The sequence below is a fragment of the Mauremys reevesii genome, linkage group 4 (assembly GCF_016161935.1).
Source record: "Mauremys reevesii isolate NIE-2019 linkage group 4, ASM1616193v1, whole genome shotgun sequence".
NCBI lineage: Eukaryota > Metazoa > Chordata > Testudines > Geoemydidae > Mauremys > Mauremys reevesii.
Genome location: NC_052626.1, coordinates 109,220,947 through 109,238,456, shown reverse-complemented (window position 1 = coordinate 109,238,456; position 17,510 = coordinate 109,220,947). Strand labels below are relative to the sequence as shown.

The following is a 17,510-nucleotide window of genomic DNA, read 5'->3' as shown; positions in this document are numbered from 1 at the left end:
GACGGAAAACATACCTGCAATAGGTACATATCCAACTCCTTCCTGGTATACTGTGGGCATCAGGACGACTGGCTGTGGCTGCATCATCATGGCAGCTGGTATGGACTTGATACCAAAAGGATGACAGAAAAAACAGTTAAACAACTAAAGTTGACAATGCATTTGAGTAAAGCCTTCAAGTCTTGCTAGTCACTTTACATTGACTAGTACAGCAAACAGTTTGGTGGCAATAATAGACATGAATATCACTTTTCAGGAAATCAGTGTGAGTACTCAAAATTAATTGCCATTGAAGGAATGAATCTATAACCCATGAAGCCATGTCAAATTAAGCTAGCTTTTTGTCACAATTCCCAGATAAAAATGAGGTATTCATTAGTAAGTGGGAAAATCTGAATTTCCAAAATTCTCATATATATTCATGAATTCTGCTTCATTTCACAAATTTTTACAATAAAGTAAATTCTGTATAAAGAGTTTTAATCCATTACTATTTAAAAGGGAAGTAATTTCTCAAAATCAAGTGAGTGCAGCTGGATTAATTTAGACAAGCCAAAGAATGTGCATATTTGGTTTAAATCAGTCTCAACTTAGATACTATACAACTTCCATTAATACTAATACTCTCACTGATCAAAGATAACAAAAAAAAAAAAAAATCATTATCCATGTCCACAAGGCGGTGTACTGCATCTTGCATTGTGTTTTAAAGGTTAATGATGTCAAAGGCTCTTTGAGCTCTCTGATCTTGTTCAGTTATTTTTTCTTTTTTAATTGGCAATTTCTGCAGGCACTGCTTAAATCGTTCAATACCTACCTTTAGTGATCTAAACTGGTTCATAAAAATGGTGGAATCTTTGTCATGATCAATAAAAATAATTTAGATCCCAAGGTTTTGAACCAGTCAAACCCAGGATCAAGTTGGTCCTGAGTTTGCAGAGTGCTTCTTGGTTAAGTTCTGCCACCCTTACTCCCCAATTAGTAGTACTTAAGAGTAGTTCCACTACTCACTGCAAGTACAAGTGGTAGAGTCCTCTCCATCTGAAGAGTGCCTTCTGGACCAAACACCATCTAATTTTTCCAACACAAAGATTTTCCAGCCTCTTCCCCTCGCAAAAGGTTCTTTTAACCTATTCTTAGCCTTGTATGACTTTTGATGTTATGAAATTTGTAAGTCTCCAGTTGAACATTAATCTGATCTGGAACATCTGTCTTTACTCTTGTGCTTGTAATAGAAAACCTACAGTCTTCCATGTGAAAGTAAAAGTTCATTGTAAATTTTGAGCTGTCTGTGCCTTCAACTTAAATGATTAAAACTAGTCATTATAGGAGCACTCAAAATACTTTGATGGTGATCAAAGTGGAGAATGATTGTTTGAGTAGGCTTAACTAATCAGGAATACTACTATTCAGATTACTTAGAAAGCTTGTAGGGGGTGAAGGGTTATATTGTTATACAAGCAGCAACAGTTTCACACAGGTAGAAAAAACTAAACTTCAGCTGTAGATAGAACAGCATGGAGGACATGTCTTTTGAAAAATCGGGAAATATGAAGAGCCTCAAAGAATCTGGATACCATTTTTCTCCTTTCATGGTGTGCCCACCTTTTAGGATAACATGCTATACCAGCGGGTCTCAAACTTTTTTACTGGTGACCCCTTTCACATCACAAGTGTATGAGTGTGACCCCCTCAATAAATTAAACCCCCTTTTTAATATATTTAACACCATTATAAATGCTAGAAGCAAGTGGGGCTTGGGGTGGCGGTTGACAGCTCGCGACCCCCCCCATGTAATGACCTTGTGACCCCGAGGGGTCCCGACCTCCAGTTTGAGAACCTCTGTCCTATACAGCAAGTGCAACATCCAGCTATTTCACTGAGTAGAATGGCAGTGTTTATTGATAGAACAGTTAAAATATTAGGTTCACTTACATCAATAGGCTTTAACAATATAAAAACATGACAAAACATGGTTTTACTGAGCTGTTCTATTATATCAGACTTCTCCTCTGTTCCCATCCCTAAGAAAGCCACCCTCCATATCCTGAGGGCAAAAACACATTTGGCTTACCGCATAGGACATGACCAGGTTAATCATTCCTTCTTTGTCATCACCCTGCCTTCCACTCAGGCTATACCACTCATCCTCCACTTTTCCTTGTTTCAGAGACTCAGGAATAGTAATGTGTGTCCAGGCGATGCGGTCATCCATTGAGAAGGCTCGCTGAAGGGCATTAGAAATAAAATATTTCTGATCAAACTCAGAACCTTCAGAAAAAAATTCCTGAACATGATTTCTGATTAACGTTCTTTGAACTCAAGTCTCAGTGTCACATTTTACCCATTTCAGTTTTAAGCCATTCTTTGCAATACAACTTTGGCAGCAGAAATTAAACACTAGGCTGTTCAGCCAATATTCCTTGCAAAGATTTTTTCCCTACTGAAGATTGTATTCCAGCAAGGATACAGCTAAGTACCTTTTTAAAAGGAGGGACTATGGCTTTTCAGTGTGGGGAGTTGCAACAGGGTAGCCAGAGACAGCTTATTACTTTCATATCCACAGATGGAATATGCTGAAGAAATGCAACATTAGCATCAGTATGGACTGTACTGACAGCAGCTCCAAAGTGATATATATCGTAGGTTCTCAAATGCTGATTGATCTGAATGCTTCTAGTTGCACTATTGCTATTTTGAACTACTAGCCACTCATTTATCCTCACTATCTTAGCTCACTAAAGGATCCAAACTACATAAAACTGGAAACCAGCTTGAGGGAAAAGTTATTTTGCACTTTACAGCAAGGATAACCTGGCATTTATCAGAGATGTTTTTTACAGCCCCAGGAAAAAAAAAAAACTAGTTAGCCCCAGTTTAAGGCATTTCCTATTTTTATTTTTTGTTAAAACACACCACATTACACTTAGTTTTAGTTACATATTCAAGTTGTGGTTACATAAGGCAATACATTTATAGATTATTTAGGGCTGTACCAATAAAAAGTAAACTGCAGTGGGCATAATACTAATATAGTCATTATAATACAGAACATCAGAATGTATGTATATATTTTGGTTTGGTATTTTCTCAAGGAAGTTATACAAGTCATGACTCATTTCAGTTTTCAATATTATATAAACAAGAGTAAAAAATATTCCAGTATAGAACACAACAAGGCAGCGATGTAGGCTTGAAGCATTAAACAATCAGAAGCTTGCAGAGTTGCAGACTACCAGTCCAGGGCCATTTGGCCATGCAGCATTTGGCAGCAGACGACTAACTTTGATGTCGTGGATAGACTGACCCTATTCCTAACTTTTGAATGGATGTATCCAGTTTGAAAAGATTTGTTCTGCAAGTTCAGCAACCATAGGACACTGGTGCAATTATTTTTCCCAATTTCCAAGTTTAAACTGGGTTTAAGCTGGTATTTACCTTCACCGTCTTCAACTAGTTTTTCCTGGGAAACTGCCAACTCTGTTGCACAGAAAATTGTTCCCTACAGTTGGAATCCTGAAGTGGAGCCTCCAAATCCACCCCCAGCAAAACCAGTTTTACTTTTGAATGCCTTGACTGTTCACATCAATTTTCTTTGGGGAGAGAGGACAAAATTAAGCTTCCAAACCGGAAGCAGTGAAAGCCCAATTGCTTGACACATTTAACCCAAAACTGGACAAAAGCATTGAAAGACACACTGTAAGGAGCAATCACACAATGGCATTAAGATTGGTTATCTAGTCTAACAGGTATTTCCATATCTGAGTTTTATGATTCTCTAAGCCAAAACAGACTTACTAAAACCAGCACTAGATAAATTTGCTAGAGTAGAATTTTTCATTACCACTTTCTACTAATGGTAGAGCTGCAGAAAAACTTCAGTGTGAGGGCAGAATGTATAATACAAAAAGTTAGAGAGCCTACCAACACTGCCTCCTTTCTGAGGAAGCATATGCTTTGATTCATTTGCGATCATCTCTATCCACTCACCATACATCCATATCTCTTTTATGATTTCTAAAATAATAATATGTGAGCACCTACCAAGTATCTAAAGATAGAAAATACATTTTTCATTCCTAAAATGTAAAAGAGAAACCTTGATTAGTTTGTAGGGATTCTCTTGTGTGCACATGCATGGGCCTGTGTGGAGAAACTGAGGGTGAGCTAGGCAGAATTGAGGTTTATGTGTAGTTGTCAAATTATTAGTGAGGATGTTGGTCATTTCTCTTGTGGGAGTGAGTTCCACAGGTCCAGCTCCTGTGAAAGTTCTGTCTGCTGCTATCACAAGCTTCCACATATTCACCACAGAGTCATTGTTCCAAAGGAATACATCTCCCATGAAAATTAATGTTTTTTAATTTAAGAGGCTGTTGGCACAGACAGTGAAGCACATGTTCAAAGTGAACAGTTTTGTTAACTAGATGGGCTATTGCATTTTTTTGAAACCAGATGAAGCTTTAAGGGAATGTGGTTTCATTTCTACATCTAACAAATTTCAGTAATCAAGGCAGGAAGTCACAAATGCACAGACCACTACAGTCAGGTCTGAACCCTATAGGGTCACCAGTTATTTGTCTGTGGTTATCTAGGCATCCAACTTATTCTGAAGGAAAAATGCCCTTGATAGTGGCTCATGCCACAAAACAAAGCAAGTTCTTCAACATGCTTCCCACCAGCACCACCTTAGTCTCGTCTGGGTTCCAAATTAAGACAGCTGCTTTGTAGTGAGCCAATTTCACTTATGTATTGAGAAACTGACCTATTTACATTTGGTGTAAATGAGAGTTGTCCTAATGATTTCATGTTGATATTGAATAATGTGAGGGGAGAGAATTAAGCCTTATTAAATTCTGCAGATGGAAAGCCCTGGAGATGATCAAATGCCCACCAATAATTCTCTGGATTTAGTCCAAGAAGGAAACACCTAAACCATTCCACAGCATTCCTGTTTGGCTCTGCAGCTTCTTGAGATCAGGACAGGAGTAATTTGGTCATCAACAATATCAAGTGTCTCAGAGATCCAGCAAGTTGAGTACAGATGTACATCCTTGTCTGTGGGCAGGTGATCATCCACAAGAATAAGCGTTATTTAAGTACCATGTCAAGTCTTGAACCCTGACAGAGGAATCCAGGATACCAGCAGAACAGAAGGTTGTGCTTCTTGATAGTTTGCTCAGAAAAGGGAAAACAGTGTGTGATGTCTCTTGTGTAAAGGGATGATTTCTTCATTGCTGGTCTGATTATTTAGGTGGGATGGCAGATTCCTCTCAAAGGAGAGACTGATAGCATCTATTCATTGAGAACCCTGGGACTATCTACCATGACCATTCAGGATTTTGAATAGTTCAGGGTTCCAAAGTACACTATCCAGCACTTGTTGGCCAGAAGATTGGCCACCTTGACATAAGATGCGATGCGGGGAGGGATAGCTCAGTGGTTTGAGCATTGGCCTGCTAAACCCAGGGTTGTGAGTTCAATCCTTGAAGGGGCCACTTAGGGATCTGGGGCAAAAATTGGTCCTGCTAGTGAAGGCAGGGGGCTGGACTTGATGACCTTTTAAGGTCCCTTCCAGTTCTAGGAGATAGGTATATGTCCATACCTGTAAGGTACAAGATTCTAACATGTTACCATTATAGATAGCTTTTTAATGCTACTGTCTCTCCCACACATGCACCAGGAGCAGCAGGGAAAGTTTTAGGCACCAAGGATAGTAAGAGAGGAGCTGGGAGGAAGAGAGATTCTACGAGTGAAGTGGGAGGTAGCAGCAGAAAGAACCAGGAGGAAACTATAGCTGTAAGGAGAGAATGCCTGATATGAACCTGGGATTCTGGCTCATAATCATGTACGATGAATTTTAGTCACTGGAACCCCTTAATGGAATCATTTTTTAATTCAAATTTGTCTACAAAGATTAGTCTACATTTAACTGATTTACTGTCACCAAAACTCTTACATCTTGGATTCAAGCTGTAATCTGATTTGAAAAGTCTTGCAACATTATCTCCCAAAGAACGGCATGAGCAGCCTATTTTTAGTATAAAGTGCAGAATATAAGAATGCTCCTCACGTACTGCACTGTCGTTTAGCATTAGAGTATTCACAAACCACTTGACTTGAAGACTAACATAACTGTCTCAACTCCTATGTCATCCTTCCAGAACTCATAATTACATCAGAATCTCAGCTCTCATTAAAGACAGTGCCTCTACCTGTTGTGGTTGAAAAGAAATATGTGCAAGTGTGATATACCCACACACACCCACACACAAAAAAACCCCCACCACATTCCAGGTGCTGGTATACATCACTGGGCTATGTCACCTCAGTACAGCTTTGTAAGGTCTGACCCCAACCAGCAAAGCAAAAATAAAATTCTAACCTCATCAAATATCTCAAGATAGAAAGAGTCCACACCCGGGGGAACAGTGCATTGAATAACTTTGTTCCAGCGTGGGTTTTTGGCTCCATTGTGCGCTGTAGGAGTTTCATACACAGCATAGCCAAGCCGTACCCGACAGTATGGATCCATGCGGGTCATACCGTAGTTCTTTGCCAGTTTTGCCTGGGAAGAAACCAAAAATGAAGAAAGAAGAAAAAAATAAAAAAATAAAGTTTGCCATTTTCTTTATTAATTCTTATGAGTGAAACAATATCAGTTTAGAAGAAGTCATGATAGAAAGGGGATACTGAATGGGTCCACCTATGATGTGGGCAGACGCTCAAATAAAAAAAAAGCAATGCTCAGTTAGGTTAGATATTAGGGGGAAAAAAACCCATCTTTCTAGCTCTGGAATAGGCTTTCCAAGGGAGGTTATGAAATCCCCATCATAGGAGGTTTTTAGGAACAGGCTGGACAAACACCAGTCACGGACAGTCTATGTTTACTTGGTCCTGCCATAGTGTAGTGGGCTGGAATGGACTTGACTTCAAGGTCACTTCCAGCCCTATGTTTCTCTGATGCTATGATTCTATGATAAGTTATACAACTGCCTAAATAAATGTGGTTAGCAAAAAGCACCAAATTTAGTGTAAAGGCTATATCTTATGACTGTCAATTGCTGTTAACACCTGAGATTAACTGAAAACAAAATTAATGCAATAATTTTTTAAACATGTTAATCGCACACCTCTGGGGAGGGCACAAGTTGGAGCCCCAGAGCCCTGCATCCACCAGGGCTGAAGGTAGGGGGGGATAAAGTGTATCAGCCTTAGGCTTTAGAGCCCAAGCCACAATGTTTACACTGTGGTGTAAACTGAAAAATTATGAGAAAAAGTTTACTGTTAAGTCATTCCCCTTTGAAATTTTTATAATTACAAACGTGTATACAAAAATATGGACAGTGTCTGGAATGGAGGCAATGAAAGGCTGACTAGAAGAAGCAAGTCTTGGGACTTGCAATATTCTTACAAGTAACAAGAGAACTAATTAAAATATATCACACTACTTCTTAACTGAATGATGTGCACAGAAGATTATGCTCTGTGAAGCAGTAAAATATTTTAAGATTCGAATAATGTCAATGTTTTGTCTGGTGGTAGTCCAAACTTCTTGTACCTCATCATCTCTAGCCTCTTTGGCCCTTGCCTTACCTCACTTCAGTCTGTCCAAAAAGCTGTACCAAAAATCATTTGCTTTGTCTATCAGTTAGAATGTACCCAGACCCTTATGAAATTCCTTTAACCTTCTGTCTCAAACGTAAGGACTCTCCCATCACTTTCAAAGCCATGCACAACTTAGCTCACATCTACTTCTCCAATATAGTCTTTTATCATAATTTCTTAGCCAGAAGAAAACTGTTATTTCGTAAGTCAAGTTATACCAGGAGCTTGGTTTCCAAATATCCCCACCCCAAAAGAAGAAGAGTTCACTTAACCAACACTAGATGGCAAGAGAATTGTTGAATGAAGAGAATGCAAAAGTTTAGTAGGCTAAGATGATACAGTAATTATCCAGGAAATGTCCCAGAAACACCAAAACTTCTCACTTTGACATTAAAAACAATATAATAAGAATCGGAGAGGTAGTATACTGATTATATATAAATAAAAATAGAATCAGACATGTAGGGTTGGAAGGGATTTCAAGAGGTCATCTAGTTCAGCCTCAACTGCACTAAAGGAGGACCAATATTATAAGCTGTGGTCGCAGTCATACAGTATCTTATTTTACACCCTGATGAAAAAAAGCTTCTGCCCAAAAGTTATTTTAACAAAAGATGTTACGGAAGCTGCTCCTCCTGATGGTTTAGTAACCCAATGACAGAAGCACATGTCTACTCAATTACTGTACATGGCCAAAATAGTAAATACTGATGAGAATTTTTAAATAGGAAAACGGTAGTACTGTGCATTACTGTTAATGCTGTACAATTTAGTATGTAAACACTGCTAGGCACTGTGGGGAGGTCATATTTTATAATGAGAGACCAGTACACAGAGCCACTTAGCTAGAAACTAAGTTATCCAATCAGTGTAGCAACTTCAATTTCAGCACCAGATCTCATGCGGCCACTGTTGGAAGATGTAGCAGATTAACAAATGTATTAGAAGAGAGAAACAAATCATACCTGTACTACAGTGATGCTGAGTCTGCCTACTGTACCCATCGGTCCCCCATACTGTAACTGTTGAGCTGCCTGTGCATCCAATTGGATTTGCTGCTGCTGCTGTGTTGGGGTGATACGTAGGAAATCCTGAGGAAGTTCACCAATATACACCTGTAGAACAAAGAAATCAGATTCTAATTTATAGCTCATTTCCACTAGTAAAAAGGTTCTCTAACAAGAAATGGAGGAAGGAAAACTTAAAGAAATGCCCACCAAGACACTTCAGCATGATTTTATTCTAATTTTGGTGGCATGAACAAAATGGTAATTTTGCATGAGCTATGCTTAAGAGAAACTTATAATGGTATTATTATGCAGGTCTTTGGACAACAGTGCTGAGTTATGAAGGGTGAGTGTAATATTTTTATTTAAATCACATCACACATTTTAAAAGTTTGCTTTTAAATTAAGCCTGAAAGATAGGTGCTACAGTAATACAAATAAACAGTATTCCCTAAGTCATGGACTAGGATACCATTGTACTAGCTGCTGCACAAACTCAGGAAAAAAAAAAAAGTCTACCCCAATAAGACTACAATCTAAATAAGAGATGAGAGAACCAATGGATACAGACAGATGGGGGAAATACAAGGAACTAAGACAATACTGGTCAGCATAATAAGCAGTGGTGACTGCAAATCATCAGCCTACTCATTGCCAAGTTTTTTTTGTAGCCATCTTGGCAAAGGAGATGTTTGAGGTGAGATTTAAAGGTTGATAATGAGGTAGTTTTGTGGATATTTAGTTTGTGGATGAGATTACCCAGAGATAAGATATAGAGGGAGAAGAGAAGAGGACCAAGAACAAAGCCCCGTGGAACCCCCACAGAAAGCTGGTGGAAGGGGAGATGAGGAGGATCTTTCAAAAGACAGACAGTGGAGAAGCAATTAGCAGGAGAAGAACCAGATTACAGATTCACAGAAGCCAAAAGGGGACAAGATTTCAAGTAGTCCACGGTCGACTGTCAAAGATGGATGACTCATCATCAAGGAGGATGAGAATGGAGCTGGTTCTGTGCTTTAGCTAGGACAGTGTCAGAGACATGCACAGGGCAGAAGTCAGATTGGAAAGGGGTTAGGATGAAATTGGAAGAGATGAACTCCAAACAGTAATTGTACAGTATGTTCATTGACCTTAGAGATGAAAGAGAGACGGGGAAGTAGTTGAAGGGATCATAGTTGAAAAGACAAGTGGGGTCAGTGGTTGATTATAAGATGAAAGACTATAAAGCATGCTTGTATTATAAGAGGAAAGAATCAGAGGACAGCAAGAGATTTAGGCCAGATCTATACCACAGACCTATACTAGACACCCGTGAGCGACAGTTATACCGGGCTAAGTCATTAAGCATTGGCTTTAATTTTGGGATGGGGGGGGGGGGGATGGATTTTCATTTTTAATCAAGTCCTAGCTCAGAGAAAGTTTTACCAAAATTATAAACTCGCTCAGAATATAAGCATCAAGTTAAACACATTAACAGACTCTTGACTAAAGTGTTACATTATTCCACTTGTGTGATTTAGCCCACTAAGCAAATGGAACAACTTAAAAAGTGAATAGAAATGGGTAAAAACAGCCTCTATCATTCTACAAAGGCAAAATGTTTGTATATTTATAATATGAACTGTGCATGAAATAAGACCCTGAATCTATTTTAAAACATTATATACACTGCTCCATTTTCTACAGAACATTACATATCCCGACAATGGTGACACTCAGAAGTATCCCACAAAAATGAGCAACATTGTCATTCTTGCAAATGCTTATCTACAACATCTTATTGTAGAATATTAGAACATCTTTAAGCTACAGTTTGAGAATTACAAGCTCTCTTAAGATATAGCTGCTATACCTTGTAGATACTATGAAAAGTAATTTGGCAAGAGCTGATACTCCTAAAGAAGACTTAGAATCTCAGCGACAGTAGGTGCAGCAGGCCAGGTCTGAAATGTATTGAAAAAGCTAGGGGTAAGGAAGACTCCCTGAATGTCCAGCCACATATTGCCAATTTAAGAATGGCAGAATGCAAACGTGGTATTTAAAATCTCTTGCAAAGGCATCTCAATTGCCAAGGTTCCTTGATATAATGTGATCATGGACAGTGTTTGTTTCAATTAATAAACCCAATACAATCAACATTGTTTTGTGCCAGGCCCAAACTCAAAAATAACTGAAAAACTGCCCTGTGTCTTGTATTGTAGAAGCTTTGAATATTTAGTTTCTGTGAATTAATTCAGATCTTTTAAGGTTACTTCTTGGCTGAATCAGTCCTGAAATATGCAAAGAATAATGGTGTACTTCAAATACTTGTTTAGTCAGCTTAAATGTAAGTACATAATACCTTTCAAACATTTATATAATTGCTATTTGACCCTTAACACAACAATATGAAAGTTCATATCCTAGTTCCAGAGTCAGTTTTTCTAGTACCAAGAGCCTTCATCAAAATGTAGAATTTGTAAAGCACCATGAATGAGGCGAAGTTTGTGTCACAAATATTTTTAGCAAAAATCATGGACAGCTCACAGGCAACAAACAAAAATTCACAGAAGCCCATGACTTGTCCCTGACTTTCACAAAAATATCCCTGACAAAAGGGGTAGGCAGGTTCAGCACCCACTGCTGCTGGGGATCCCTGGTCCCTCACTGCTGCGGGTGTCGGAGCTATAGGGTCTCCTTGCCCCAACTGCAGCAGGGCATCTCTGGGGGGGTCCCCCACCCCCTGCAGTGGCTGGACAGCTCTAAGGGGTCCACCAGCTGCCCAGCCTTGGCAGGCAGTGGGGACTCCCCACAGCTGTCCAGCCTTGGCAGGCAGAGGTACCCTGCAGCTGCCCAGGCACAGAGTCCTATGCCCGCCAACCCCCCCGCCGTGGTTAGGCAGCTGCAGGGTCCCCCCACTAGGGTTGGGGCTGGAAGCTGCAGGGGCAGAAACAGCTGGGAGCTCTAGCTCCAGGGCAGAAAATGTCACGGAGGTCAATGGAAGTCATGGATTCCGTGACATAATAATAGCCTTAACTATGAACTATAATAACCCCAGTGTGCGCGCATGGGGAAGGTACTAACCCTTAAAAAAAAAAAAAAAACCAACAACAACAACAACAAAAAAACAAGCTAGAGTTGCAGCCTAGGAATAACAGTAACAGGAAGCAGAACAAGGAAGAGAAGCAGTGGGCGGCAGTTGTTCCTGAGGTATCTGGATACAAGTCTAACCTGATTCAGAGACTTGGGTGTGGACTGTCAGTATAGGACTCTATACCTGGGGCCTGATAAAATGATTGTTGTAATGATTCTTGGGCTGAAGCCTTATTAAAAAGATAACCACTAACCGGATGCTATGTATGTGCTTCTCCTTGTCCCTGGGCTGTTCAACTGCAATTTATTGCTGCTCCACCTGAAGAAGTTATAGGTGGGGCACACCTGTAGTGTCATGCCAGGCCAAAAAGGGTTGCTCAGGTTGTGACCACACCTTTATGCAGCCCTATTATCTTTTTAAAATAAAAACATTTTATATATAATCAGCGATCCCTCGATTTGAGGATGATCTCTATTACGGATTTACATATGGGTCCTGAGATGACTTAGGAGTCTAATCCCGGAACCACATCAGTTTTCTTGAGATACTACAAAGATGCAATGAAAAAGTGTGTTTCTTCTGATCCATGGTCAGAGATCTCACAGTGGCAAGCTGAGAGTAGAGAACTACTTTTTTTTGGAGGCAAGAATCTGGAATCCACACACAATGTCCAACCCAACAGAGTTGGTGCATGAAAATCATTGTTTCAACGCTGGGGACATTGTCTTCAGGGAGGATGCTGTAATTAGTGCAGCAATCTTCTCACCTGATGCGAAGGATATTCCAGAGGTATCGGTGGTGGTATATATGACACCCAAGTGTGTGTGTGTGTGTATATATATGTGTGTGTATATATATGTGTATGTATATATATATATATATATATATATATATATATATATATAAATATAAAGGAGTGTAGGAAAACAGAGTTCAGAAGGAAGAGTTATATTTTGAAGTATCTGTGCCATGACCGTTGTTTTTAAAGATGATTTGCAAAGAAATAACTTTGGGCTTGGCTACACTTGAGAGTTGCAGCGCTGGGAGTTTACAGCGCTGGTCATCCAGATGTGTAGGAACAGCGCTGGTGTGTGGCCACATTTGCAGTGCTGTTGGGAGTGATGAATGCTGGGATAGCTGCCCATAATGCAAGTGGCAGCAACGTGCTTTTCAAAAGAGGGGGGTGGGGTGTAGTGTGACAGGGAGAGGGAGGGGGGGAGGGGATTTTTGGAGCCGACACTATGTATTAGCTCCCTGCCTTGAAAATCAGAAAATTTTCCCAACCCCTTACTCTTAATTGCAAACAACCTGCAGACCAGATAAGCAGCACGGACTCCCTTTCTCCCCCCCCCCCCCCTCGTCAAACAAACACTCAACCCCTGTGAATGAGGTAGGCAGGGGGTTATCTCATTTGATTGTTCAGTCACTTACAGATTGATCACAGCAAACAGGAGCTGTGTTTGTTTAGATAAGCAGCTCTGGGAGCCCCGGAGCCCCGAGTTCACAACAAAACGAAAAGAGTAATTTACTTAAAAGCATTCTGGGATATCTCCTAATACCCTGGAGGCCAATAACAGCACTGGTGTGTGTCCACACTTGACGAGCAGTGCTGGATCACCAGCGCTGCATTCGCTACACCCCAAGCAGACCAGGTGATCAGCCAGCGCTGCAGCAAGGGAGTTGCAGCGCTGGATGTGTCTTGCAGGTGTGGATAGTTACTAAGTTGCAGCGCTGGAAAGCCTCCACCAGCGCTGCAACTCACAAGTGTAGCCAAGCCCTTCACCACTGCATTCAACGACCCTGTGCAGTCTAATGAGGCATTTCACCATTAAGTTTGTCAAATGCCCCTAAGGGTACATCTAAGCTGTAATCTACATCTCAAGTAGGCATATCCACACTAGCCTTAATCTAGCTAGTACACTAAGAATAGCACGGAGACAAAGCATTGTGGACTTCTGCATGGGCTGGCAATTGAGTATGCATCCATGATCCCCAGGCAGGCTTGTGAAACTAGTGCTGAAGCTTGTGATGCTTACAGTGTAGACATACCCTTAGTGGTCTCTAAGTGATGAGAAGAGCTTCCTACCTGCTCTGTACCTGGAAGCTATTATTTTGGACCCTGCAATGGAAGTAATAGTCCAAATGCTTTCCTGAAGAGTTAGAGCCCCTATGTTTTTAAGAGTGGGCCCCAAGAAAAAGGTGACAAACTATTGTCGCTGGGATTTTCTCTCTCTCCAATGCCAAACAAACAGACAAATATTTTAGTTGGCTGAAAACAAACAAACGCAGTGAAAACCCTCCTAGAAGCATGAAACAGAAAATCTGAAGTCAAAATCACTGTTCAAAGAGAACAATCAGCCTTCTAAAAAAAACCAAGCTAACATCAATTCAACCCTCTCCAGCTGAAAGATGAGTTGCAAGAAAAAAAATAAATAAAAAAACCACACAAAAGGGAAGAAGGAAGATCCAGGGAACTACAGGCCAGTCAGTCTCACCTCAGTCCCTGGAAAAATCATGGAACAGGTCCTCAAGGAATCAATTCTGAACCACTTAAAGGAGGGGAAAGTGATCAGGAACAGTCAGCATGGATTCACCAAGGGCAAGTCATGCCTGACTAACCTAATTGCCTTCTATGATGAGATAACCGGCTCTGTGGATGAGGGGAAAGCAGTGGATGTGCTATTTCTGGACTTTAGCAAAGCTTTTGATACAGTCTCCCACAGTATTCTTGCCAGCAAGTTAAAGAAGTATGGGCTGGATGAATGGACAGTAAGGTGGATAGAAAACTGGCTAGATGGTCGGGCTCAACGGGTAGTGATCAAGGGTTCCATGTCTAGTTGGCAGCCAGTATCAAGTGGGGTGCCCCAAGGGTCGGTTTTATTCAATATCTTCATTAACGATCTGGAGGATGGTGTGGACTGCACCCTTAGCAAGTTTGCAGATGACACTAAACTGGGAGGAGTGGTTGATATGCTGGAGGGTAGGGATAGGATACAGAGGGACCTAGACAAATTAGAGGATTGGGCCAAAAGAAATATGATGAGGTTCAACAAGGACAAGTGCAGAGTCCTGCACTTAGGACGGAAGAATCCCATGCACTGCTACAGACTAGGGACCGAATGGCTGGGCAGCAGTTCTGCAGAAAAGGACCTAGGGGTTACAGTGGATGAAAAGCTGAATATGAGTCAACAGTGTGCCCTTGTTGCCAAGAAGGCTAATGGCATTTTGGGTTGTATAAGTAGGGGCATTTCCAGCAGATCGAGGGAAGTGATCATTCCCCTCTATTCAGCACTGGTGAGGCCTCATCTGGAGTACTGTGTCCAGTTTTGGGCCCCACACTACAAGAAGGATGTGGATAAATTGGAGAGAGTCCAGCGGAGGGCAACAAAAATGATTAGGGGGCTGGAACACATGACTTATGAGGAGAGGCTGAGGGAACTGGGATTGTTTAGCCTGCAGAAGAGAAGAATGAGGGGGGATTTGATAGCTGCTTTCAACTACCTGAAAGGGCGTTCCAAAGAGGATGGATCTAGACTGTTCTCAGTGGTAGAAGATGACAGAACAAGGAGTAATGGTCTCAAGTTGCAGAGGGGGAGGTTTAGGTTGGATATTAGGAAAAACTTTTTCACTAGTAGGGTGGTGAAGCACTGGAATGGGTTACCTAGGGAGGTGGTGGAATCTCCTTCCTTAGAGGTTTTTAAGGTCAGGCTTGACAAAGCCCTGGCTGGGATGATTTAGTTGGGTTTGGTCCTGCTTTGAGCAGGGGGTTGGACTAGATGACCTCCTGAGGTCCCTTCCAACCCTGAGATTCTATGATTCACACTCATCCAAAAAAACAAACAACCAACTCACAGCTCAGACAGGATTATTCACCTCCTGGTATCAAAAAGACTTAATTCAATCCCACTACAAAACAAAATAGCAAGTTTACAGTCTCCAAGAAAGATGTTTGTTGATGTGGAATGAAACTTTCTGCACTGTCCAGACCTTCCATTCCTAGCAGTCCCCCTGTGATGCATGACCAGAAAGAGTTAAGCAACCCACAGGATAAATGACTCAAACTCAACCCTTCAAGACATGGGGGAGGTATTTGTGTATTTACATATATACTGGTAGAGGTCAACAATGTCAAACAGTCCCTGTCTATGCTTTATTCTATTAATTCAGAGATCAAAAGGCCATCTTAACATTTAAATGAACTGTAAACAGTGTATCACTGTAAAAGCAACAAAGAATCCTGTGGCACCTTATAGACTAACAAACGTTCTGCAGCATGAGCTTTCGTGGGTGAATACCCACTTCTTCAGATGCAAGTGTATCACTGTATTCATCTATTTGAAATGTATAGCAAATCATCTGTGAATGGTGGAAAAACAGGCAATTGCCTTATGTTAATCTATATGGATAATCACCAGGGATGCTTAGAAAATGGGTCCACTTCAAGGTCCCCAGGAGTGCCTTTTGTTCACCTAAGGATTCTGAGCTGTCAAAGAAGGCCTGAAAGTGTATAAAAAATGGCTTGGGTCCTGATCCTGTCATCTCAGATCTGCTTGAGGCTTCATGCAGGTGAAGCCTAAGCCATAAGGACTGAGATCCCAGTCCTGACTGGACCACCCTCTATATAAACATTGGACTATAACCTATGAACTATTTCTGAAAGAACTCTTTGCATCTACAAAGCTCACCATCTCTGTTACGAAACTCAACCTCAAGAATTGTGCTCAAGTTTATATGTATACTGAGCTTTTAACCAATTCTCTCTCTTTTTTTAAATACATTTTAGTTTAATAAAAATTGGCTGTAAGCTTGTATTTGGGTAAGATATGGAATATTCATTAACCTGGGAGGTAACATGTCCAATCTTCTGGGATTGGTAGAACCTTTTTTCTATAATGAATAAGATTTTCAGTAATCCTTCTCCTATTTGACTTAGATGTCTAGGTGGAGACCTGAGGCTGGGTTACTTTAAGAAAACTGGTTTCAAAGTGGTAGCAGTGTTAGTCTGTATCAGCAAAAACAACAAGGAATGTTAGTCTCTAAGGTGCCACAAGGACTCCTCATTGTTATTTGTAAGGGAACTGTGTTGTTGGCTTCTGGTAACCAGTAAGGTATAAGAAGAAGCTCTTATGTGCTGCTTTAGTAAATCTAAGTACTGGAATATCCACCAGCTTTGGGGATTGTCTGCCCCATTCTTTGCAGTTCACCCTAACTGAGTGACCTCAATTGGCTGCCCTGGGACACTGGTCACACCCCCACCAGCCAATTTCCTTCTCCTTAAATATGTTCCAGAACCTCCAAACCACTCTAGCTGTACTAGACTTGGAGGGTCCAAGACCATGTTAAGCTGCAACTAGAATCTAAGCCCTATTGCTTTCCTGCGTGCACTCAGATTCCAGAAGTTCTCTGGATGTATCCTTTCAGCAATTTCCTTAGTCCTCTTTATGCTGACAATCTTTGTTGCAGTTTATTGCACTCTGCTGCTAACGGAAGCCACACCTCCCATTGCAAACAGGAGCTGCTTAGATCACTGTTAACCCATTGTCTGAACACTGGTCTGCAAACATGCTATCAGAGAGCCTGCCCTTCAGGAAGGGGGAGCCAGCAGAGCTCCTGGCTCAGTATAGCTGCTCCCACACCCTGTAGGGCAGCTACTTGGTCCCTCTGTGCTCTCTGGTGCCCCCTGCCCTCCCTGGGGCTGCGTGCACTGTCAGGAAAGTAAGTGGGAGCCAACCCAAATAACTTCCCACAGCTTTCTGCAACTCCAGCTCCTCCTTGCTGCTCTGTAGAGTTTGCCCAGAACACGGAGCAAAGCTGACTGGCAGGAG

The 17,510-nt window shown here is 41.1% G+C and overlaps 1 protein-coding gene across 2 annotated transcripts in view; it reads right to left on the bottom strand.

The window, feature by feature from the left end:
• The window catches only part of LOC120404414 (toll interacting protein), a 56,676-nt gene that overhangs the window by 21,920 nt on the left and 17,246 nt on the right, over positions 1 to 17,510 (bottom strand). For both annotated transcript variants that reach the window (XM_039536898.1, XM_039536897.1), the window contains exons 2-5: positions 8,571 to 8,720; positions 6,383 to 6,565; positions 2,075 to 2,227; positions 15 to 105 (exon numbers count right to left, since the gene is read on the bottom strand). In XM_039536898.1, the coding sequence (XP_039392832.1) occupies positions 15 to 105; positions 2,075 to 2,227; positions 6,383 to 6,565; positions 8,571 to 8,609 (466 nt within the window). In that variant the 5' untranslated portion in view covers positions 8,610 to 8,720. The remainder of the gene's footprint in view (positions 1 to 14; positions 106 to 2,074; positions 2,228 to 6,382; positions 6,566 to 8,570; positions 8,721 to 17,510) is intronic.